Source organism: Setaria viridis, chromosome 6, assembly GCF_005286985.2.
Source record: "Setaria viridis chromosome 6, Setaria_viridis_v4.0, whole genome shotgun sequence".
NCBI classification, from domain to species: Eukaryota; Viridiplantae; Streptophyta; class Magnoliopsida; order Poales; family Poaceae; genus Setaria; species Setaria viridis.
Genome location: NC_048268.2, coordinates 24,364,294 through 24,388,563, shown reverse-complemented (window position 1 = coordinate 24,388,563; position 24,270 = coordinate 24,364,294). Strand labels below are relative to the sequence as shown.

Sequence of the window (24,270 nt, the reverse complement as noted above, 5' to 3'; positions counted from 1 at the left end):
GGTTCTCAGCCACCCAGAAGTAGACGTTGTAGCAGTTGCGTAGATGTTGCAGACGAACACAGAGAGAGAGAGAGAGCAGTCACATTAAACACTCCCCAAAAACCTTATCGCCCGCCTATCCCGAGCAGGATCTCTGGCAGAAGGCAAGGTTCGGAGGCTCTGCTCTCGCCAGAACTTGTGTGTGCAGTGCCTGGCGATGGGAATGCAAAGATGTGCAACAGAATACAGAGGGAGAAGGGAGAAGTCTCCTGAAAGGAATACTTGGTGCGAGTCTCGGAGGAGGAGAAAGGAAGCCTTATATAGCCGAGTGGTGAGGGAGGGGGGATGAACCTGGACGCCTGGTATTCAACCCTGTCATCAAACGCAATCAATTCACGGCAATCAATCGCAGCAATCAAACCAGTAACCGTTGGAATATTCCAGAGTTACTTGGTGCGAGTCTGGGAGGAGGAGTAAGGGAACCTTATATAGCTGAGCGGTGAGGGAGGGGGGATGAACCTGGACACCTGCGATTCAGCCCTATCATCAAACACAATCAATTCACGGCAATCAATCATAGCAATCAAACCAGTAGCTGTTGGAATATTCCAGAGTTTATTCCTTAGCCGTTACTTGAATGAATACTCTCAATTGATGACTCTGATGACCTTTTACTGGAATGAATACTCTCAATTGATGACTCTGATGGCCGGCAAAAGGTTCACCGCACCGCATCACGTCGCTTCGGTCAGCTCGGCTCGGCTCAGCACGCCCTGGCCCGGCGAGCGAGCACACACGCATGTAGCACGCCAATCTCTTTTATTGACTTCGCAATAGGTGTACTCAAAGTTCACCATTTAAGTCAGTAAAGATCCTCTTCAAATCCCCGTACTAAGCACTTACCTCTCTAGTATTTATTAGTGGGATTTTAATTCTTTTAATTGAATAAATATTTGGGCTAAGCCCATATATTCCAACAGGTGCTGCCCAACGAGAAGGGGTGGAGATGACCTGCGCAGCGTGGCCAGCGCTATGGGAACGGCGAGCCCGCGGCCGGGGTGGGCCAGCGGCAACAGGGTGTGCAGGGTAGAGCGAGTCGTGTGAGGAGAAGGAGAGGGGCGGTGGCGGTGCGACGCGCCGCGAGGAGGAGAGGGACGGAGACGTGAAGGAGGGTGACGGTGGTGGCGGCGCGGCGTGAGGAGAGGGGCGGAGTGCTAGGTTTGGGAGCTTTGCGGGTTCCTGCGGGATTCTGATTTTGTCCAGTGGCTTTGGTGATGCGGGTAAGGGTGGGCCGCAAACAATTTGCTGCTGGGCCGCATAGATCGCAAAGAGCAATATTGCGGGGCGGGTTCGCGGCCTCGTATAAGAACCCGCCCCGCCTGCAATCCTACCGACGCATGCAGTCTCTGCCGTGGCAAGGAAAGCATTCTGTCCAATTTATTCCCTACCTAGGCAGAGGAGAGAGAAGCCACTGCGTTAATATGAGAGACAGCGGGCAGAGCGATGAAATGAAGTGACCGCTCCCCTCTCTCCCCTCTCCTATGCCCCAGCTTTGTAATCCCTCTTTTGCCCCCAGCTTTCCTCTTCTTCGCTCCGCACGGAAGCAGACGCTCCCTCCCCTAAACCCCTCTGCATACGCTCTAAATCTTTGCAAAATTTTGGCAGCAAAAGATTAGCGGTTTCCGTTACCCGAGGCCTATAAATCCAGCCCCGTCCTGGGTTTTGCTTCGAATCATAGTGGATCTGAGGGCATTTCGCAGCATTCAGGAGCGCTCTCAAAGGCGATTTCGGCCCATCTGCTTTTGGGGATTTCTTAGCGCATTCTGTAGCATTTCTCAACGGGATTTGGTGAGCATTTTGTGCTGTTCTTTTCTCGGTCCCTTGGTTGGTTACGTGTTGATAAGTTCCCCGTCGTTGTGGATTTAGTGTCCGTTCTGTTGTGCTCAGGCTCATCAAGTTCTTGATCGTTCGTTAAACATATTTTCGCAATTCTAATTCCATGTTTAGAGAGGTATTAGGATTGTTTTGCAACCCTTCCAGATTGTTGTACATCTGAAAATTCCCGCAGCTTTGTGGAAAAAGAATGGGCCTTTATTTCTCTGGGGAATGAATTCCTGTGGCATCTGATGCTCTAGGACCATAAAGCTCACTAAAGCTTACTTGCAACTTTACTGCTGTCCTACCTCACTAAACTGCCCTACGGAATAAATCCTGAGGCTGTTTTCCTTTTCGTCATCTTTGGCAAAGCAGGGGAAGGGCCTCCCATGGAGATGACTGACATGAAGCCAGAGGAGATGAGCCACCCACCCATGGACCAGCTGCTAGGAATGGAGTACTGCATAGACTCCAATCCATCCTGGGGTAACTAGTACTACTCAAGTGCCTAGGCTTGTAGGATTCATTCATCTAACTGTGTTCTGTCTTTCTGGAACTAATCTGTGTGTTTCCTGTATGGCGCAGGAGGGGCTGTTGTGCTGGGCTTCCAGCATTTCATCCTTTGCCTTGGGACGGCAGTGATGATCCCCACCATGCTGGTTCCCCTCATGGGAGGAAATGCCGTAAGAATCCCTTCACTGTTTAATATCGTTGTTGCCTATAGATGATCTCATGTCGTGCCTGATTGCCTTATGTCGTTTGCTGTATCTTGAAACAAAATGTTAGAATTCAATATTCAGATCTGATTCTACACTGGCCATGTCAGTTACAAGCACAGAGAGCATTGTCTTTGAAGTCAGCATGACTCATGTTATTTTCATTTGATATGTAGTTTAGCGCTTTCCTGGTTGAGTTTATTGTTACAGAACTAACAGCTCTGTTTCCCCTGTTGTTTGAAACTAATAAAGAATTTTGTCTCTTGTTCCATCTAGCATCTTTTATGTTTAAAGATATATCTATCTTGTGCCATGAAAATGTGCTCACACTATTTCATCCCTTGCGTGTATACAGAATTCATCCTTTTGGATTATGATCTTTTTATCTACTATTTTAGTGATAGAGTCCATCCTGATTGGTACATGTTTGTTTGTTTACTTCCAGCATGACAAGGCATTGGTGGTACAGACAGTGCTGTTTGTGACTGGGATAAATACAATGCTCCAAACTCTGTTTGGAACTCGTCTACCTACCATCATCGGTGGGTCATATGCATTCATAATCCCGGTCATATCAATAATCAGTGACCCCTCACTGATGCAAATTGCTGATGACCATACAGTAAGCATGAAACAATTTTGCCCTTTCAGCTAATCAGTATATTACAATTCATCTCAATGCCACAAGCCCACAACTAACATGTTTTCTCTTCTTGCAGAGGTTCAAAATGACAATGAGAGCCATACAGGGGGCCCTGATAATATCCTCCTGCATTCAAATAATACTTGGCTACAGCCAGTTATGGGGGGTATGCTCCAGGTACAGACACGTCCCTCCAGTTCAAATTGAATTTTCATGTGATCCAATTGTTCAAATATTCCTTGTCCGTGTCATTTAGTGTTTCTTGACTTGTATGGGCAAGTGCCCATTAAACTGAGAAGTGTTTTGGTCAATTAAGGGAGCTTTCTAACAGTCCTTTTTTTGTATGTGCAACTTTTGGCATGACATGTGTTGACAATAGGGGCACATGATCAATCAGTAGGTTATATCCTGTTTATTCTTTATACTTGCCCTGGGTCCTTTGATGATCCACTATGCTTTCTTGGTTTGAGAAGTGGGCATCACTTTCGGGAAAAGGCAATATGGAAATATAGTAATCCATGGGTGCAAATTAGCCAAAAGTAATGGCAAATGCCTGAAACCTTCAGATTGACGATAAGGATCTAAATGTTGTTTGATGTCCATGCTGCAGGTTCTTCAGCCCACTTGGGATGGTTCCAGTGATTGCACTGGCGGGGCTTGGCCTTTTTGAGAGAGGATTCCCAGTGGTAAAATCTACAAATGTTATCACTTTGTTGAATTGTTATTTTTCCTGAAAATTTATATGCTCATTATCGGTAATATGTTGCTTGTACTGTCATAATATATGCTTCCTACATGGGATCTTTCAAAAACTTCATTAGAACCATTTATATTTACATGGGATCTTTCAACAACTTCATTAGAACCATTTGAATTAATGTCTAGCATACTTGAGCATTTTAACTGTATTCTTTCTATACTGTATCATGAGTTTCTCATCCCTAATGCTAATCAATCGAGTTGTTGTTCTTAGATTGGAAAATGCGTGGAGATTGGTCTTCCGATGCTCGTCCTATTTGTGACACTTTCCCAATATCTGAAGCATGTGCCAGTGCGCCATTTTCCGATTTTGGAGAGGTTCTCGGTGCTCATCTCCATTGCACTTGTCTGGGTATATGCCCACATCCTCACTGTGAGCGGGGCATACAAACATAGCTCGCTGCTCACCCAGGTCAATTGCCACACCAACCATGCCAATCTCATCACAACTGCACCATGGTCAGTAGATTAGTAATGCCTTAACCAGTGCTCCGTTTTCCTCTCACTATTTCACACTTCAAAATAACTTGATCAAAAATATTCTTCAGGATCAGTATTCCATACCCACTGCAATGGGGTGCACCGACGTTCAGTGCAGATCATTCATTCGGTATGATGTCTGCCGTGCTGGTGTCCTTAATAGAGGTAAGGTTCCATTACTACTATGTGATTTATTGTAGCATACACAATGCAGTTAGTTAACATTATGCTGATCTGATTTGTCTGACGATATTTTGAACATTGCAGTCTACTGGAGCATTTATGGCTGCTGCCCGGTTGGCAAGTGCGACGCCACCACCACCGTTTGTCCTGAGCAGGGGCATTGGATGGCAGGTCAGTTAATGTCACACACTAGGAAACAATGAGAAATTTGGTGATTCCTCTATTGAGAAGATGATTTTTGGTTTCTCCTCTTTCTGCTGATTTATGTGAAAATTCAGGGAATTGGTCTGCTATTTGACGGTCTATTTGGTACTGTGAGCGGCTCTACAGTCTCTGTGTAAGTGTGTTAATCTGTCACACCAAGTTTGCTTTCAGATAAAGAGTGTCATGCCAGGCCTAACTTCATGTATGTTACTTTGCCCAAAACAGGGAGAATGTCGGTCTCCTAGGATCAACCAGGATTGGTAGCAGAAGAGTGATCCAGATCTCTGCTGGTTTCATGATCTTCTTCTCCATCCTAGGTAGAATATTTTTTTCAATATAGTTCAATATACTCACCAATCTTTCTCTGGTTCTGAACACATTTCATAATTTCAGGGCGATTTGGAGCGCTCTTCGCATCGATCCCATTCACACTGTTTGCCGCCATATATTGCGTGTTGTTTGGCTATGTCGGTACGAACTTTCAGTTTCAGATGTCAAAAGAAAACTTCTCTCTTCTGTTAATAATTTGTTATTGGTTTTGCTATTTCACAAGATTTTAGCTCTCTAAGGCCTCTGTTTTCTCTTTTGTTTTCAGGTGCTGTGGGGCTCTCCTTTATGCAGTTCACAAACATGAACTCGATGCGCAACCTCTTCATCATCGGCATCTCACTCTTCCTTGGCATCTCCATCCCAGAGTACTTCTTCCAGTTTACAATAAGCGCTCAGCATAGCCCAGCACACACAAGAGCCGGATGGGTATGTACTATGTAGCCCTTTTCTGCTCGCTGTAAATACCTTGTATAAGCTGAAAATGAATGGACGCAGAAAACTTTTCTGAACTGAACTAAACTGTTCTGTGCAATGTGCAGTTCAATGACCTCATCAACACCATCTTTTCCTCACCCCCAACCGTAGGATTCATCATCTCGGTGATCCTCGACAACACGTTGGAGGTGAGAAACAGGGCGAAGGACCGCGGGATGCCTTGGTGGGCGAGGTTCAGGACGTTCCGCGGTGACAGCCGGAATGAGGAGTTCTACAACCTGCCATTCAACCTCAACCGGTTCTTCCCACCATCATAAGCTGGGTGACTGCGTCGGCAGTAGGACTTAAGTGGAATAGAAGCCAACCGTTGAGCGATTTTAGCTACCAATATCATTGTAATTATGGTTTGGCTTCCATAGAGATTAGAGAGAGTTAGGAGTAGAGGTAGAACTAGAGCAAAGAAATGCTGGGCATGATAAGAAACTGCCGTCTTACCAGCAAGAAAGCAAGGATTTGTTGGTTGTGCTGGGAGGTTCCGGTGGTGGTTGTGCATGCTTCAGTTGTTGGTTGGAGATGAGCAATAAGAATCAATTATTTTGAGTTGGCTTTCCTGTTCTTGTGTGAATTTAGCAGTATTCAGTTATCAGAACTAAAAAAACATTGGGTACATGGAGGAAAAATACATTTAATAAGTCTTTTTTTTAAAAAAGGAAATGATTAACTCAGATGGGCTCTTGTAGGCATATAGCAGCTCAATTACATGGGAACTAAAAGTCTGAATAATTCAAATGGGAACTAGCATAGCAAGTCGAACATTCAGAGAACATGTCACAGTAGCCGGGGAGTCTTTTTACATGTTGAAAAGTTGTTAAATGAGTTGCTTAACGTTTTGATTGCTAGTAAAATGTATATTACTCCCTCCTTTTACAAATATAACAACTGTAACTTTTGACTTTATTGTTTAAAGTCTGGCCGTGGATTTTTTTTCCAAAAATAAATGAGGATAAACTAAATCTACGATGTTTTTAAAGTATTTTTGATGTAGCAATCTGATGACAATGCAATCTACTGCATTAATTAACTAAAATTCAAGGGGAAAATTATTTTGTCAAAGCATGCATTGTTAAAGTCAAAGTACTCATCTATTTTGTAAACCAAGATAGCACTGTGTAATCCTGATATATATTTTTGAAAGATAATCATGATATATTACAATTACCCTTTTTCGCAATGGCAAATAAGCAACATCAAAAGTAGCCTGTTGCAAAGAATGAAACAATAACAAACAAAAAATATACTGGGTCACATGCATCTTCTCTTTTTTCCTGCAAAAACATTTTAAGACCATTTTTCACCAAAACCACCCTGCTGCGCAAAAATATTTGCTAATGAAATTTGCTTTTCTACAAAGCTTTTTAAAACTATTTGCCATGCAGACTAGAGTCCGGAAGATCAAGAAAGACAAATACAGGAAAAATAAATCAAAACAAATACATCCGACCTGCCGGATTCGAACCAGCGACCTAAGGATTTATCTGCCTACACTACAGTCCTCCGCTCTACCAACTGAGCTAAGGTCGGTTTGTGGATATGCGCCCACTTATCATTTTTATTTTCTAGTCTGGCATGTCCATAACCTCTCGCTCAGGTTTAGGTTGTTTGCTGGTTCTTCGAAATTTGAAAGTTCAGTATTACAGAAACAAGAATTTCGAGAGTTCGTATTTCCTTGTAAAACGTCGGTGGCAGTTACTTTGCTAGTTAACCTTTTCGGGAACCGCAGTAAATACCTCTTTCGTTTGCTGTCCAGGCGTTGGGCGACCAGCCATGTGCGTATCCTACTGTAGGAGCACACGCAAAGGCCAGCAAGCCACCATGGAGGATTGGAGCTGGAGGGTACAAAGTGAAAGGCTGGTACAACTTTTACATCTATAGGAGAAATGACCAGATGAAAAGTTCATGGTTCCCAAACTACCCTTCTCGATGCACTCGAATGCCGGAAAAAGACTAGAGAAAGGCACCAGCTCTTCTTTTTTTGAAAGACCAAAGGCATCCGCCCTTGTCACAAAGACTTCACGATTTTACAACATTGTCCTCACAAGAGAGAATTTTTCCCGCGGTTCCGTGTTGACCATTTTCCATGGATTAATTAGTAGTAGGACAACCAGGCGATATGATTACATGGGCTTCAGATATAGGAGAACAGATCCACGCATGTCTAGGCAAACTATTTATATTACAGAGGCACAACTCAAGAATGTACAGGACTAAGAAAACGTTTTTACTAGCATCTAGCATACGTCTAGGAACCGTTCAGCACAGACCAGATTCTCCTGAAACGAACGCCATTTTCACAGATCAGAATCATGGATTAAATTATGCTAGAACCAACGGTACTCTGTAGGGTTAGTACTTAGTCTTTGTTTGTCGACGCCATTCTCGTGAAATGCAATGCTTGCTCGACCTTGCTGTTCAATTTGGGAACCTTTCCGAGACTTCTCCACGGAATGGAAAGTCAAGCGTCACTAATAGTTACAGGAGGATGGAGGAATCATTCATTCATTTGCCTGCTCCTGGATATCCCTCCAACCGTTCTTATGGAGGAGGTGATGCGCGAGCTCGTTCGGTGGGCTGGCTGCGGCTGCAGCTGCAGCAGCCTAGCACCTAATTAGAACGGCGCTTGGTCGACATAGGCCTGGTTCACCCGTCACATCGAATGTTTAAGTACTAATTAGGAGTATTAAACGTAGATTATTTACAAAACACATAATATAAGTGGAGGCTAAACGGCGAGACGAATCTATTAAGCCTAATTAGTCCATGATTTGACAATAATGATGGATTAATTAGGCTTAATAGGTTCGTCTCGCCGTTTAGCCTCCACTTATATAATGGATTTTGTAAATAGTCTACGTTTAATACTCCTAATTAATACCTAAACATTCGATGTGACACGTGATAAAAATAAGCAAAGGGAACCAAACACCCCCATAGAAGATAGCTTCTCTCCTGTTGAAAGAAAAGGCATTTATTTCCATACTATTTGCCATATCAAATACCGAAGATGGAAAGATAGTAAAACAAAATACATAATGCTTCAGTAGCTTAGGTCATTATGTGTGCAAGACTAACCTTGCACTCTGCCACAGTTTGCGAGCTTACAGAGGCAGTCGCGGAAACTGGTCAGTACACGCCTCTCTTGCCCTATGAAAATGTTTGGCAAGTTCTGTATCATGGTTGAGCGAATTGCATCTTCAGCTCTTGACGACTGGAGAACAGCATCATGCTCATCACACATCAATACCTGGGATCCAGGAGACATATGCCTGTTGATATCGTTCCATCCATAAGAACTGCTTTCTGGTGAATATGCATGTATGTCCTGTCCTTTCTGAACTGCTTCCCTGTCAGAGTTTCTGGAGGACAGGCAACTTTCTGCTTGGTCCAACTTTTTTGTGCTGGTGTTCTCCGTAATACCTGAATCTGAAAAATTAGAGTTTCAGAGAAAATATATCACGGTAAGGTGTTTACAAAGTATATATAATATGCACTAATCAAAGAATTATCAAGCAAATGCACTTAACAAAAGTTAGCAACCAAAGTTCAATATCTGCAGATGCCCATCTCAAGAGTGAGGACTTGGAGACTTTTATCAGTAAAGAATACTACAGTTCAGATGATCAATGAAAGGTGAGTATCTTTCTTGTAAAATGTTGGTGGCAATTACTTAGAAGTGAATAAACTGTGAGTCCAGAAGGTAGATAACACTTGAAATCATTTGCAGTAAGTGTATGGCAAAATAAGTCCAGAAGGCACAACTGCCTGACATGTGGTCAAAGTGGTAATCTAGATGAACCCTGGTGCCTTGCCTCGTTCTTCCTCTACTCCCTTTTGTGGTGGTTTGTGGTTGGAGACAAAGCATACAAAATAATTGCTTTGGAAATTCTAATATTTATTTTTATGAAATATTATCCAGCTGGTCAACCCTATGGCTCCTAACACCTAACCAACCTACTAGCCAGGGGTGGACCCAAGAACTGCTAAGGACCGGGGCTGCTCCCAGCTTAGTAGAAACTTGTATGTGTTTGTCCTTTGATATTTGACTAACGTTTCCTAAACCACCATTGGAATTTTGGCCTTGGACTCAGGCTGCAGCCTGGGCAGCCCAGGTCGTAGGTCCGCCACTGATTCTAGCCCCTTGGGCTGATTGGTCTAATACAGGAGATAGTAGAAAAAAGATTGAGATACTGACTAAACACTGCATGGGGCCTTAACTTGATTTTCCTTTTTTAAGTCTTAAACAGGGGGAGTATCAGGTTACATTTGGGGATTGATTTGGACTGATAGGCGTCCACTTAGTACAGAGTTACCTGTACTATCAAAATTTCATTTGTACTTTAATATATATGCATAATTTCAGCTGGTGGAGGAACAATGCAATTCCCTCCCAGAGTCCCAACACTTGGAAATCAGCAAGTCATCTAAAGAAAAACTAAAAGTCCCTGTCACCGGGTAGTGACCATGATATCTGCAGGTGGTGTTTTATCTTACAAATCACATCTCAAGTCGTAGTTCACTAGCATAGTTTTTATAGAGAATAGAAAACAATACCCAGAAATGCTTCGGCAGCTTGTCTTGATGCTAGAATTAAATGTTTACAGAGTTCATTTACATCCTCCATCTGGATAATGTCTGCAAAAACTGACCTTCAGGAGGATTGGAAATACGTATTAGACAAAAAAAATTAAATAACCACAGAAGTGAAATATACAATAAGCATGAGCTGAACAACACCTGTTACCTGTAAGTAACTCCATGAGGTCCTAATTTGGAGGAGCCCTTAGTATCTCTTTCCGAAACAAGACCCTTATTATCATCTACGGGAGGAGAAGTGGGAAAACACAAAAATATCTGCAATCGGCCGAAAATAAGATGTATTACCGACCAGAATTTAATTTATGTTTGACATTTAGTTTATAAATCAAATAATTCGACGGAGGTTCCGGTGGCGGTCACCCCTCGCCGGCGGCCACTCCGGCACCGGTGACCACCAACCCCGCATCGGGAGGATCCCCCTCCCCGTCCCGAAAGCTCTCCCCTTGCACGGAGCCCTTCTTCCCCACGGGGACATCCGGCGGCCGAGGCAAGCAGGTCCGGTGGCTGGACGATTCCGGATCTGACTCGTCCTCCTATGGCGGCTTCCCGCGGCCGTCCTACCGCGACATCCTCCTCTCCAGCCCCCCGCCTCCTCCACCAGCAATCGCCCCCCCCCCCCCTCATCCCATCCCACCACCAAGCTTGCGCCACCCCCGCGCCTCCTTCCCCCTGCTGGGGTGGACACCCCGGGGCCGCGAGGTACCGGCCGCCCCCCCCTTGGGCGCCGCGACCAGACCTCTGTGGCCCTCGACCCCCCCCCCCCCCCCCGCGGGGCCGCGCCCCTCCGGCGGATCGATCTGCGGCCATCCTCCCGCCCCCTCCTCTAGTGCAGCGGATGAGGGATGGACTATGGCGGAGAGTCGCCGATCTCGGTCTAGAAGGCGTCGGCGCCAACGCCTGGCCCAGCGCCAGTTCTTGGAAGCACTCAACCCCCGACCAGCGACGAAGCGCATCCCGCCGGAGCTCTCTGGTCGTTGCCTCATCTGCCTCTCCTTCAACCACCTCATCGCCCAATGTCGACGCCCTATCCGGTGCTTCCGGTGCACGGGTTCTGGCACCTCGCCCGCGACTGCAAGCGTCCGCGCAGTCCTACTAGCTCCGCCTCCTCCGGCGTTGGGGATGAGCGTCGCTTCGTGCGCGCCCACCGCGATTCCCCTCCGACGCCACATGGGCGTGACGCTGGAGGACGCACTCCCTCGCCGCCACACCTTGAGTCAAGCTCCGCTCGTGCCCCCGCCCCCCGGTCGGCGGCGGGCGGTAGCCATGCCACCCCTCAACCACGTGGCTCCCAGGTCTCGTCATCACTGCAACTGAACCCACCGCGGCCTCCGCTTCGTGAAGGGCCGTCGGGTTCAGGTACCCCCTCGGACGATGACATCGCCAACGCACTCTACGACGAAGATATGCCCCCCGGCCACCCGGACTGCCGCCCGGGGGAGGTTACCTGCTTCCTATCCAGGGATGCTGCCATGGACGCGGAGGAGGAGCGTCTCCGCTTTTCGCTCCTGGCGGCGGCCTCAGGTGCCCCGGCCGACCTGCCGCTCGATGGTTTTCGCCGAGCCATCGCTGAGCTGCCGGTGGCTGGGTCGGACAATTTCTCGGTGCGTCAGTTTTGGCCCGAGTGTTTCCTGGTGTCCTTCACGTCGCAGCGCACCAGGGACGCGGCCTTGGCTGCGAGGTTCGTGCCGGTGGGAGAATTCCGTTTTTCTCTCCGCCCTTGGACGCGGCTGGTGCGGGCGAGCGCTGATACTTGCTTCTTCCGCGTTTCTCTAGAGCTGGACGGCATCCCCGCGCATGCCTGGAGCGCCCGAACAGCCAGGAAAATTCTTGCTCCTGGTTGTTGGGTGGAACAGGTGGCGTCCGCTCCCAGCGATTGGTTGGACATGAGAACGATGAAGGTGCAGGCGTGGACTGATGATCCGGCCCGCATCCCGAAGTGATGTAGGCTCTGGATTGCGGAACATGAACAGCAAGTTTCGTATGAGGACCCGACGATGCAGCGAATTTGGGGGAACCTGCCGCCATACCTTAGGCAGAAGAAAGGCCTGTTCTACGACATTGTCATCCGGCTTCGCCATGTCACGGATTTCCGTTCACGCACGCCGATGCCGTCCCCGTCGCTGCCGTCCAGTGATGGGGGGTCCGACCGCGACGGCGACCCTGATCGGAACACCTCTGGCGGGGACGGGTATGGTCCGTGTCTGCATGGCTTCCCCACTAGGCAAGGCTTCGAGGACGGCTCCTTCTTCAGCTGCGACGACGTCAATGCTCCGGGTCCCAGCTCCAGGCGCGTCTCTTTGGCGCCGCCACCGTCCAGGACGCTGCGGCGGCCCGACGGCCCCGAGATGGCGCTTACGGCGGTGGCTCCTCCTCAGTCGCGGCCCCTTGACTGCCCGCCGGTCTCGGAGGGGCCCACCATTATGGCTCCTTTACCAAATGTGACTGTCCTTCGCGTGGGGTACGTGGCCATGGGCAGCCCGCCCGTGAACGTCCACGCTACCTCTGGTACGTCTTGCAGGGTGCATGACCAGGGCACAACGCGGTCATGCCCTGTCACCGCGACGTCGTCGCGGCGTGTGCATCGGGAGTCCGGAAGTCTGGGGAGGTGCCCATGCGTGCCTGTACCTCTCCCACCCCCCCCGGCTGACCTCTCGGTTGACCTGCTCCCGGACTTCCTGCCTTCTACGCCCCCGTCTCGTGACGACCCCATGTTGCTTGAAACCACCCTTCTGTCTTCGTCGCCGGGGGGTCGGACGCCCGACATAGGCGGGCACGGAGAACTGCAGGCCTGGGAACACCCGACCCCTCCCTGCACGTACTCCAGGCGCCCTCACGGCTTGCAGGGCTTGCCGACCGACCCCTCCCCGTCCGAGCAGGTGCCGCCGGCGCAGGGGGAGTCTACGCCACTGGCGACGCAGCCGACGTCACCACCATCCCCTACTTCCTCCATGGTGGCGTGGGAGAAAACTGAGGCCTTTCTTCACAGCGTTCGACTTCCCTTGGACCCCCCGCTGGCAAAACATCCACTGATCCAAGCCGCGCCGCTCATCACCACCGTGACGCCCCGCCGTAGCAACCGGCTCGCCAACAAACCTCTCAATGCAGCAATTTGCCCATCGCGCAAGGGTGAGATCCTCGCCATGAAGAAACTGGGTGTTTTGTCCCAGGACGCCGATGACGACTGCGCTACTCCCCGAAACTTCGACAAGTTCCTGTCTTCCACTGTGCAACCCCAGCACTTTGCTGCGCTCCGTGACATACTGCCGCTGGCCAATGGGCTCTCTGATGCCCAGTTAAGGCAACTGGTGAGCCAGGCCGGAGAGCTCAGCGTCTAACGCAGCTGCCGCACCCCCGCTGCTCGTGTCGCCGCGGTTACTAATGGAAGTTGCCAACATAAATGTTCTGGTGTGGAACGTCCGTGGCCTGAACGCACGTTCCCGGCGCGACTCACTGTGCACAGTGGTGTCCGACACGACGGCGTCGATTGTATGTATCCAGGAGACTAAACTGAGTGTAATCTCGCCTTTCCTTGTTGCTGGAATGCTGGGTAGTTCCTTCTTGTCGTTCGATTACATACCGGCTGTGGGAACCAGGGGGGGCATCCTGATCGCTTGCAAGGGCCCAGCTGTGTCATGCGTGCGGGTGCACGCTGGACGCCACTCTTTAACTATTTCAGCACAGGTTCATGGCCATGACATGCCTTGGACCCTTACCACCGTCTATGGACCTCAACCGGACATTGACAAAATCGAATTCCTTGAGGAATTACGCTTGGTCCACTCCCTGGCCTCGCCAATGTGGCTTGTTGTGGGCGACTTCAACCTGATTTTGCGGGCAGCGGAGAAGAGCACCTCCAATGTTAACCGTCGCAACATCGGACGTTTTAGGTGCTTCGTTGAAGATGTCAACTTGAAGGAGGTCTACCTCCATGGTAGACGATACACCCGGAGCAATGAGCGGCAAGCCCCGGTAATGGCCAACTCGATCGGGTCCTTGTGTTCATGGACTGGGAAGCCTGCTACAGTTTCGCCATGCTCCAGGACCTCTCGTCGGACATCTCAGATCATTGCCCGCTTCTACTGGCGTCCAACGCCAGCTACTCCCCCAAGCGCCGCTTTCACTTTGAACCTTGGTGGGTTCGGGTGCCGGGATTCACCGAAACCGTCCAGATGGCCTGGTGTGGTCTGACTGCCACAAATGACCCGTTGATCACTCTCGACCAGAAGCTAAAGCGCACCTCCAAAGCGCTGCAGAAATGGAGTAGCAGGAAAGTGGGGGAGGTCAAAGCGCAGCTCATGATAGCTAGAGCCATGGTCTTGTGGCTGGATAGGGCGCAGGAACACCGGTCCTTATCGCAGGAGGAATCCAGTTTGAGGAGTCAGCTCAAATGCAAAATTCTTGGCCTCTCCTCCCTTGAGCGCACCATTGCACGCCAACGCTCCAGGCTCCTCTTCCTGAAGGAGGGTGACGCCAACACTAAATTGTTCCATATACATGCCAGCCACCGCACAAGAAAGAAGCACATTGCTAGACTTGAGCACGAGGGCGTCACTACAATCACACACGACGAAAAGGAGCTGCTCCTATTCAACTATTTTGCGATGATCCTTGGAACTCCATCGTCAAGAACAGAAGCCATCGACCTAGCATCGCTAGGCTTGCTGCCAGTTGACCTCAATCATCTGGAAGCACCATTCCTTGAGCAGGAGATATGGAGAACCATTGTTGAGCTACCAAATGAGCGCGCCCCCGGGCCGGATGGCTTCACGGCGGAATTCTACAGAGCGGCCTGGCCGGTGATCAAGAGAGATGTTCTTGCATGTTTCGACGCGCTCTACCATGGGGCATGCGCCCAGTTTGGCCGACTGAACAGCTCACTTATCACCCTGATACCGAAAAAGCAGGACGCGGTGTCCCCAGCCGACTATAGGCCTATCAGCCTTGTTCATAGTTTCGCAAAGCTAGCGGCGAAGCTGCTCGCCAACCGTCTTGATCAGGAGCTACACAATCTGGTGGATGTTAACCAGAGTGCGTTTGTCAAGGGACGGTCAATCCATGATAACTTCAAGTTTGTTGAGCTAGCTGCAAAAACCTTACACAGGAAACGAAAGCCAAGCTGCTAATTAAGCTTGACATCTCTAAGGCATTCGACACGGTGTGTTGGCCATTCCTCCTGCAAGTCCTACAGGCGAGGGGCTTTGGGACCAAGTGGAGGGACTGGATCTCTGTCCTAATGTCTTTGGCCACCACCAGAATTCTGCTCAACGGTTCCCCTGGTCAATCAATAGGCAATGCTAGAGGGATGCGGCAAGGCGACCCCCTTTCGCCAATGCTTTTCATACTCGTCATGAAGGTACTGCACCGGCTCCTTAGGAGGGCGGCCGAATTGGGTGTCCTCTCCCATCCAGCCGATAACACTATCTGTCATCAGTGCTCCTTACACGCCGATGACGTGATCATTTTTGCTAGGCCAGTGGTCCAGGATGCAATCGCCATTAAAGGGATTCTTGACTTCTTCGGCAACGCTTCAGGGCTGCGCACAAATCTGCAGAAGTGCTCTATCGCCCCAATTGCTTGTAGTGACCAGCAAATTGAGAGGATCAGAGGTATTTTCCCCGCTCAAGTGGTTGGGTTTCCAATACAGTACCTCGGTATGCCCCTATCGGTTCGGCGCTTGAGGAAGACCCATTTCCAACCTTTGATTGACAAGGTGGCCAGTAAAATCCCTAGCTGGAAGGCTCAACTCATGAACAAGGCGGGGAGGCTGACCGTGGTCCAATCGGTCCTGACAGCGACTTGCACCTACAATCTAATTTCTCTTGACATCCCGGCCTGGGTATTCCATGAAATCGACAAACTCCGAAGAGGCTTCCTGTGGGCAGGAAAGCGGGCCGCCAATGGAGGGCAATGTACTGTTGCCTGGCTAATTGCTTGCCGTCCTAAACCTGTGGGGGGTCTAGGAATCCAGGACCTCCGAATGGCATCGTTGGCTCTCCGTTTGCGCTGGCTGTGGTTCAAAAGGACTGATGATCGGCGGCCATGGAAGTACCTTGCCAACACGCTGGACAACAACCACACCTTGCTCAAAATCTTCCAGATTTCCACTCGTGTACACTTGGGCAGCGGGAATATTGCACTCTTCTGGGAGGACTGCTGGCTGGGCGATCTCTCTCCCTGCACTTTAGCTCCTGACCTGTGCCTCATGGTTAAGCCAAATATTAGGAAAACAAGAACTGTGGCGGCTGCTCTTCTGGGGAAAAGATGGATCCGTGACATCGTTGGACGACTAATAGTGGCTGCAATCTCGCAATACGTCCAGCTATGGCACGCTGTATCTGATGTCCAGCTCCAGGAAGGTGCAATGGACACGATAATGTGGCGTTGGGAGAAGTCAGGCACATACTCCGCTAGGTCGGCCTACAATTTCTTCTTCGTGGGGTCAGTTAAATCACCGGCTTTTGGTTGTATCTGGCGAGCTTGGGCCCCCCTCCGCGTTAAGCTTTTCATGTGGCTTGCTATGAGGCAACGGCTTTGGACATCGGCTCGCCGTAAGAAGCATGGGCTACAGAATTGGGACGAGTGTTGCCTATGTTGCCAGGAGCCCGAGACCTCTGATCATCTGCTTGCCACTTGCAGTTACACGCAGCAGGTATGGCACTCAGTTGATCAAATGACAGGCAATGCCTCATCCATACCAGCCCCCGGGTCTTCACTCTTGGATTGGTGGTTGATCCGGAGACGAAGCTACTCTTGGATTGGTGGTTGATCTGGAGACGAAGCTTCCATGGTGCCAGGAAGAAAGGGTTCGACTCCACAATCATCTTGGTCTCCTGGCGCATTTGGAAAGAGCGAAACAATCGGGTCTTCACCGGAGACCCTCAACAGATACCGCAACAGCTAGCAGTAGCAGTCGCGGAAGAAGCAGCGACCTGGTTCATGGCTGGGGCACATTGGCTATATAGTGTAGGATGGCATTTTGAGAGTCTGTGATGATGTGCCATTCGTGGTTTAATATCTAGGAGCTCCCGCCTCGTGTAATCAGCCCATAGAACCATCTACCGTGTGCGTGTGCCCGGTTTAGGCCCGCGTTGTATTAGTACTTTTATCTCTTCTTAATGGAATGATACGCAGCTCTCCTGCGTATTCTAGAAAAAAAAAATAAATCAAATAAGTAAGATTTAAGAGTAGAATTACTAATTAGGTACTCCCTCCGTCCCAAATTGTAGAAGGTTTTGGCTTTTCTAGGTGCATATTTTTTATTATGCACATAGATATAGTGTATATCTAGATGCATAATTATATCTATGGATCTAGAAAAACTAAAATAACCTACAATTTGAAACGGAGGGAGTAATCAACAACCCTCATATTCAAAGGGCAGCACAACAGCCCATATCATGTATACTACAGTAAGGTAGCCTTAAATTGTATTGGAAGTCCTATAATGAAAGTAGAAAACATGACAATTGACAACATTGAAAAGTATGTTTAAAAAGAATTATTTGTGAAGATCCATTGTTGCTAGTGGGATGATGGATGCCTGATGCAGCCATTGAGGTAACAGAGTCATTTTTTGTTGTACGAGGAAGGACTGAAGATGGTTGAAGAATTCCACTTGAAGCATAATTCTGCTTGTTCTGCACAAAGACGGTATGCTTCTGGGCACGAATTGCTTTCCTCTCTTCATTACTCTCATAGTTCTTGCAATCCATGCATTTGCAGTTATCTGAACAGAGAACATTAGATTGGAAGCACTCACAGTATTTCTTCAGACATTCTGATTTCCGGCAATTGCAGCCTCTTGTATGCTTCCCAACATGTGGGCCTTCTGCTTCTTTTCCCTGTAACGTAAACGAGATAACATTCACACATGACATGATGGTATATAGTATGCAACTCAGTATCTGTATTGTTTCTCTGTTAACTTTCTCTGACACAGGAACATGGCAATTTTTGCATTCATTGAAAAGATACCGTAAGGAAGTAAGGCAACAAAATTATGACCATAATAAGGTATTGCTTTTTAACTCAAGCATCCAGTTTGTTACTTAGGTAACAATTACCTGCCTCGTGATCGACTATTATCATTTAATTGACACAAAGGATCATGTTAAATTTTGTCTATATTACGAAAGCATTGAATATGTATCAAAAGATAGAAAGTTAGATAATGAAATCATGACCATAAAATAGTTCATGGATAGAAAACTTCAGATGACCAAATAAAGAAAAGGCCTTTAAAGTAAAAAAAAACCAAACAATTAGCATCAAATAGTACTTGTGCACATCACATGTGACACTTTTTCCAATGATATTAAACTCTCAACCCAAGAAACATTACCTGCAATTTTACTTAAAAGGTCACTTCAAGTTTTTCCTTTATTGTACTTCCACCATTTAGAAATGAAAATAACAAACAACTCTTGTTCACAAATGACATAGGATAGTTGAATAACTAAGATATTAAAGAAGTAGAGACCCTGAAATAAACATAAGCACCATAATAAAAGTATACACCATGCCCTACCTCAGAACTTTGCTTTGAGCATGATCTGTTCTCGACTTTGGGCATAAAGGCCATAGGTCTACGTTCCAGTACAGCATCGATAGCATCCTGTATTGCTCTTGCATTATCATGACTACCATTGTTATAACAGTTTGTGCAATTGAAACCTTTGCAGTATCTCCCTGCTGCAAAACACTCACAATACCTAGAAATGATTCAATCAAAAGACCAATGAGTAGGATTATGACTTAAAAAAAGAAACCAGGTAACATAAAAAATATTATTGAAATGCTAAGAACTGTTAACTGTTTTTTTCGTGAATACGCCGGAGAGCTGCGCATCTTTGTATTAAGAAGGAAATAATCATACAACACCTTCCGGACGCACGCACACGGTTCAAGTTGCAAAACTTGCTAACACATAAAACCTTTACAACCAATGGGTGGAAACCTAGCTATAGAGTTCTAAGCGTGTGCTGAGAACAACAGCGCCATGTTTGGCGTCCCTAGGTTCCCTGGCCAGCCCAGAGCTGCTAGATCTTGGCGCCTGCCGCGCACCACCTCTCACCTTCTGCTGTGATCTGTTGGACTCGTGTAGTGACATTCTTGGCCTGGGAACGATTGAAAACTCCGTCATTCCTCTCCTTACAAAGGTTCCAGGAGATTAGCATGAAAGCTGAATCAAGGCCTTTGCGCTTGTTTGTAGTGAAACCAGCTCTTTTCTGCAGCCACCAATCCAGCAGTGACTGATGCTGTAACGGTGCAGTGTTCTGAATGTTGATTGAAGTGCTGACTTCATGCCACACCTGCAACGTGTAGGAGCATCTGGAGAACAGGTGCTTTGCCGTTTCCAGTGCTTGATCGCAGAGGGCACATCATTAACAGAAGCAACAGAAATTCAAATGTATCAGCTCATCGTTGTTAAAAGGGACACACTATTCAGAGAAATGAAAGGTGCTAACTGCTCAACAAGTATGAGTTTCCCAACATGGGACTTAAAATAGGATTCCTATGTACTCCTTATACTCTTTCAAAATTTGAGACCAGAATTCTGCTTTCTATGGTTTTTTAGCTTCCATCTCTATAGTGAAGGCAATATGCATGTGACTGTAGGTTGCTTTGCTCAATCCATTGTGTCTGGTGCACTGACTGTATACAATACAATAAAGCAAGTTTCATATAGCAATCAACTTAGTGACAAAGTTATAAAAAGATGAAGTAGCAGAGCCCTTAGTCGTACATCAAGTAAAAATTGTCACATGCATGCCTCTTGAGAAAAGACTAAAATAGGGTGCTGTGTGAAATTATTTCCTTGCAGTTCCTACAGTTGCTCTTTATCCATTTCTTCTAACTTTCAACTTTATTCGATGTGATTGTTATACATATTACTCAGGTGAACTTTTTACATCCAGGTGGAACTAAAACAATAAAGGTGGCAGACACACAACATATGATGAAGGTACAACCATAGTGATATTTTAGCATGCAAACAGTTTGGAGTAAGGCTTATGTGTTGTATCTAAATAACTAAAGGAAAACATAAGAAGAGAAAACAAAAACCAAAATTCAACTGCGATGGCAAGATAATTCTTTTGCTGCATAGTTTTTGGATGAAAATTGATAGGACCTTCACAAACATAGAAGAAACTTATTAGGGAACCTACCGCTTCAGACATTTTGAGTTCTTGCACTTGCAGTTTCTTATCCCTGCCGGTGTCTTATTTTTCGATCCAGATAGTGTTTCAATCCACAAATTTTGGGAATTCAGCATCGTGAAGAGAACAAAAACAATTCACCAGTAAAAAAATATCGTCAAAAGATGGTGATGTGTCATTAAGCCTTTTGACACAAGTATTTCAAGTTTCCAGGAAACTCTTTCTTGCTCTGACAAAAGTAGAGAAGGAACAAGTACAATATACATAATTTTTTGTAAATCATATCTTAATGTGTCCTGGTTTTCTCACTAAATTATGATTTAGATATTCACATACACATTTGGGCAAATATCTCCAAAAACATTCAGCATGGCTCAAACAGGAAGTAATCTGAAAGATATTCAATTCTTTGGAAGCATTCCATCTCATTATATACACCATAAGACTTAAAGCTTAAGAATCACATGATAAGGTGCAACGAGATAAAACTCACAGGTTAACGGAGGTTGCAGATGTTAGTGGTGTTACCGGCATCTCCTGCTTCAGTGACTCTTTCTCCAGCACTAGGGATGCCTGTTGCAACGGGTTATGCATCTGCAGCTTTGGCAACGGCCGACGCACCTGCAGCTTTGGCAATGGATGACGCACTGGAAGCTTTGGCAGTGGCAACTCTACAACTGGCAAAGCCTCCGTATCTGGCAAAGCTGGTGTCAGTACTGATGAAGTTTGTAGCAACTTCAGCTTCTTAGCTGGAGGGAGATGAGGTAATGGCATAGGGTGCTTCACAGCAGCCCATGTAGACCATATCACCGGAGGCCACAGAAGAAGCGACGACTGGAGGCTCTGCAGTGAAGGCTGAAGGCGGGGACATGTTTGTGCTTGCCCAAGCGCCTGGGAGAGCGCTGCTGCTGTGGTAGCAATCTCTGGCTTGCCAGCATAGAAGGCAGAGGCAATGTCCAGATGCATTGAGCCCAGAGAAAGCTCTGGTGGCTTGTCCATTCCCCCTAATTCTTGATCCAAGCTGGTGCTACTGCTAGATTTTCACTATCATCTCCAGGATCACCTATAGCATCACAAGTTAAAATTCAATTTAACTGTAAACAAGCCAGTCACTTGCTCATTTGCGCTGTGCAAACGTCTATGATGGATTCCAAGGTCAATCAGTATAATGAGGTCAAATAAATTACACAAAAAGAACTGAAGCCCGCAAACAATTCCAGAAACCCAACCCAGGAATCGAACAATTTCAGCCCAAAACACAACATAACCCCCTGATTTCAGCCCAAAACACAACATAACCCCCTGATTGCAGCAATCCATGAACCCACAATGGACAAATACAACGAAATTACGACCTAAAAATACCAGGATCGAAGAAAATACGCATTGCCACTAAAACAACCGAAACTCTCGGGGACTTGACAAACCTGACAAAAAAAATCCCCCAAAACACAAGCAAACCAGAGGCCAGAGGATCACCACAATCCCACCAAAAATTTTGCTCCAGCCGCCAATATTCATCAAACTCTAGCGAATCCTAGCGTCATCCAGTCCCACAAACCCCAGCATTCCACTAGAGTTCCCCACAAATTCCTCATGGACAGACAAACCCCCGTACTGAAATGTTCCCCAACACACCAAACAAAAAGGGAACTAAATCCTAAGAGCCCGAAACACGCAGCATCCAACACCCCCTCCGTTCCCAAACTCTTGAGAACGGATCGCCCGAGGCCCAAACCAAGCGCGCACCCACCCATGAATCAGACCTCCCGCAAACATTACCAACCAGATTAAAAATGGGAAATTAGCCGCGCAAGAGCTCGCAGGATATAACCTTACCTGCGAAGCGCGCTGGACCGCCCTACCGATCGTTCGATCTGGAATCGCTGGACAGCGGCAGCGTGGTGCGGCGGATGCGACGAGGTGGGGAGTGGAGGAGGGCGACTGGGGTTTTCGTTTCGCTTCGCTCTGCCGTCAGCGCTGCGCTGATGATTTGGCTTCGGCTCCCGGTTTGGAGGGAGAGCGAATTTATACCTCCTGATGAGTGGGACCATAATCTTTTTTTCAAATCGACGGAATGGACGATTAGATTCGGTGGAGTGTGGACGATTAGATTCGCGGTGGAATGTACGATGGATCGGACGGTGGCAGGGTCGTCCCGCAAAAAACCGAGGCCCTGTTCAGAACTTTAAATGAGGCTTCCTAACGATTTTTTAATAATATACTTATCCATAGCCTTTTTCCTGAGGTTGAGTTCATTCCTCTGTCCTTTGGTTTTTTTTCTTATGCCTTTGGCGAGCAGAATCATATTTTCTAGATCGGTTTCCTGCAGAAAATATAGCTTTGATCTTGAAACACCAGATATCTAGACCAATTGACGTGCATGTATAAAAAAGATAAGAAAAAAGCTCGTTAACTAGTCCATGTAAAGCAATAAGTAGAATCGATCAGCAATCAATCGAGTAAAGAAACAGAAAATCACCTTACAATTAACTTGCTTGTCTTCTAGCTGTGTAACTCAGTACGTGAGCATGTCCCGTTCGGAAGCAAGAAGATCTCAAGAGGAATCAAGTTCCACGCCTCCACGCCTCCACTGCATTGGCGGCATGATGGGAAAAGAAGCTTTGGGTTTCGGTGTTGCTTCAGTGATCCAAATGATCAAGAGAAACATGTTTTGGGCCAGGGATTAGTAGGCTTGATGGGTTGAGCACTAGAAAATCGAGGCCCTTAAAAATTGGAGACCCTGTACCGTCGCATGGGTCGCACACCTCTAGGGTCGGGCCTGGACGGTGGGCTGGGGGAAGATGTGCTAGTTGTCAAAGGTGAGCTTAGATGTGATTGTGTGAATGCTTGTCAGTGGGTATTAGGAAGATACTGGTGTGCTACGGAAAAGAAATGGGTTGATTGGAAGGTTTCCTACCGGACCATTTTTTTTAACGAAGCATACCATTTTTTTTAACGAACCAAGGAGCGCTGCTGATTATATTAAAAAGAAGGTAAAATCCAAACTGGACCAAACAAATACAACTGCAACACCGAGCAACAACATAATGACACCGCATGACACCTCGCTACTCCATAAACACCACTCCACTCCTAACCGATTGCCAAGCTGCACCGCCATCACTGGAGGATAAAACCATCAAACCGATAAGCCATTTGTCACCGCTTGCACCATCATGGCCGACGATGTCCCACACTGAGCTAGCCACTGCCATGTAGGGCTAGTTGCCATAGTCCACAGCAAGCTGTGTAGCTGTCACACCATCGGATCCACTTGTGCCGCCTCTCGACGTTGTCACATGCCGGACCAGCCCCTGATAGCCAGAGCATGGCCACCCTGACCCGCTGCAAGCTTAGGCCGAAACATGAGTAGCTGCCGAAACATGAGTAGCTGCGTCCGACCGTCGCCATGATGACCCCACCCACCGTGATCTGACCGCACACACCATAGCTCAAGGCAACCCAGTTGCCTCAACAAAGATAGCAGATGTGCCACACGGGGCCTCCAACGGCCGATAGAAGGTCTCCTTGCACCAGAACGGCCACCGCTATGCGGGCACATCTGCCGCCACACCACACAGGTGCTCCTTTGTCATCCCACTCCTCCCACGGCGACCTTCATGCCAACTTCGTGGTTAGACGCATGGCACACCAAACCACCACCCTAAACTGCCAACAGAAATCATGCCCACCAATCCACCAACACCTCTTCTCAGCCGCCATCTGCCACCGCGTACACATGCACCTTGAATCGGCAACTTGGTCTCCACCGTCAACACCAAGCTCAGCGTGCCGACCTAACCACACCTCACGAGCAAGTAGTGCCAACCACCAAATAAACCACAGAGTA

General features: G+C 47.5%; 2 protein-coding genes and 1 non-coding gene across 3 annotated transcripts; 1 reads left to right on the top strand and 2 right to left on the bottom strand.

Moving 5' to 3' along the window:
- The first annotated feature begins 1,376 nt into the window (after positions 1-1,376).
- LOC117862103 (nucleobase-ascorbate transporter 2) lies at positions 1,377-6,215 on the top strand. The gene is made up of 14 exons (XM_034745613.2): positions 1,377-1,827; positions 2,230-2,340; positions 2,440-2,537; positions 3,016-3,192; positions 3,290-3,390; positions 3,824-3,899; positions 4,187-4,431; positions 4,521-4,617; positions 4,720-4,806; positions 4,914-4,972; positions 5,065-5,156; positions 5,233-5,310; positions 5,435-5,595; positions 5,709-6,215. Exons 2-14 carry the CDS (start codon positions 2,244-2,246, stop codon positions 5,919-5,921), a joined length of 1,581 nt encoding a protein of 526 aa, XP_034601504.1. The 5' UTR covers positions 1,377-1,827; positions 2,230-2,243; the 3' UTR covers positions 5,922-6,215.
- Positions 6,216-6,942: 727 nt separating this feature from the next.
- Positions 6,943-22,504, bottom strand: LOC117860354 (protein tesmin/TSO1-like CXC 7). The gene is made up of 10 exons (XM_072294757.1): positions 22,257-22,504; positions 20,911-21,480; positions 20,798-20,807; positions 20,427-20,479; positions 18,785-18,968; positions 17,798-18,098; positions 10,403-10,478; positions 10,213-10,307; positions 8,734-9,084; positions 6,943-7,007 (listed from the first exon to the last, which is right to left on the bottom strand). Exons 2-10 carry the CDS (start codon positions 21,414-21,416, stop codon positions 6,943-6,945), a joined length of 1,641 nt encoding a protein of 546 aa, XP_072150858.1. The 5' UTR covers positions 21,417-21,480; positions 22,257-22,504.
- TRNAY-GUA (transfer RNA tyrosine (anticodon GUA)) lies at positions 7,100-7,185 on the bottom strand. The gene is given in 2 exon segments: positions 7,100-7,135; positions 7,149-7,185. It is a non-coding gene; the product is annotated as a tRNA-Tyr (tRNA).
- Positions 22,505-24,270: the final 1,766 nt, after the last annotated feature.

Excerpts from the sequence above, each read along its gene's own strand:
- LOC117862103 (XM_034745613.2), top strand. The coding sequence starts at position 2,244 with ATGGAGATGACTGACATGAAGCCAGAGGAGATGAGCCACCCACCCATG. Across the intron at positions 4,973-5,064 it reads AGCGGCTCTACAGTCTCTGT|GGAGAATGTCGGTCTCCTAG; the intron begins GTAAGTGTGTTA and ends TGCCCAAAACAG. Across the intron at positions 5,596-5,708 it reads CACACACAAGAGCCGGATGG|TTCAATGACCTCATCAACAC; the intron begins GTATGTACTATG and ends TGCAATGTGCAG.
- LOC117860354 (XM_072294757.1), bottom strand. The coding sequence starts at position 21,416 with ATGGACAAGCCACCAGAGCTTTCTCTGGGCTCAATGCATCTGGACATT. Across the intron at positions 18,969-20,426 it reads AACTCAAAATGTCTGAAGCG|GTATTGTGAGTGTTTTGCAG; the intron begins GTAGGTTCCCTA and ends AATCATTTCTAG. Across the intron at positions 10,479-17,797 it reads TACCTCAATGGCTGCATCAG|ATGATAATAAGGGTCTTGTT; the intron begins GCATCCATCATC and ends CTCCTCCCGTAG.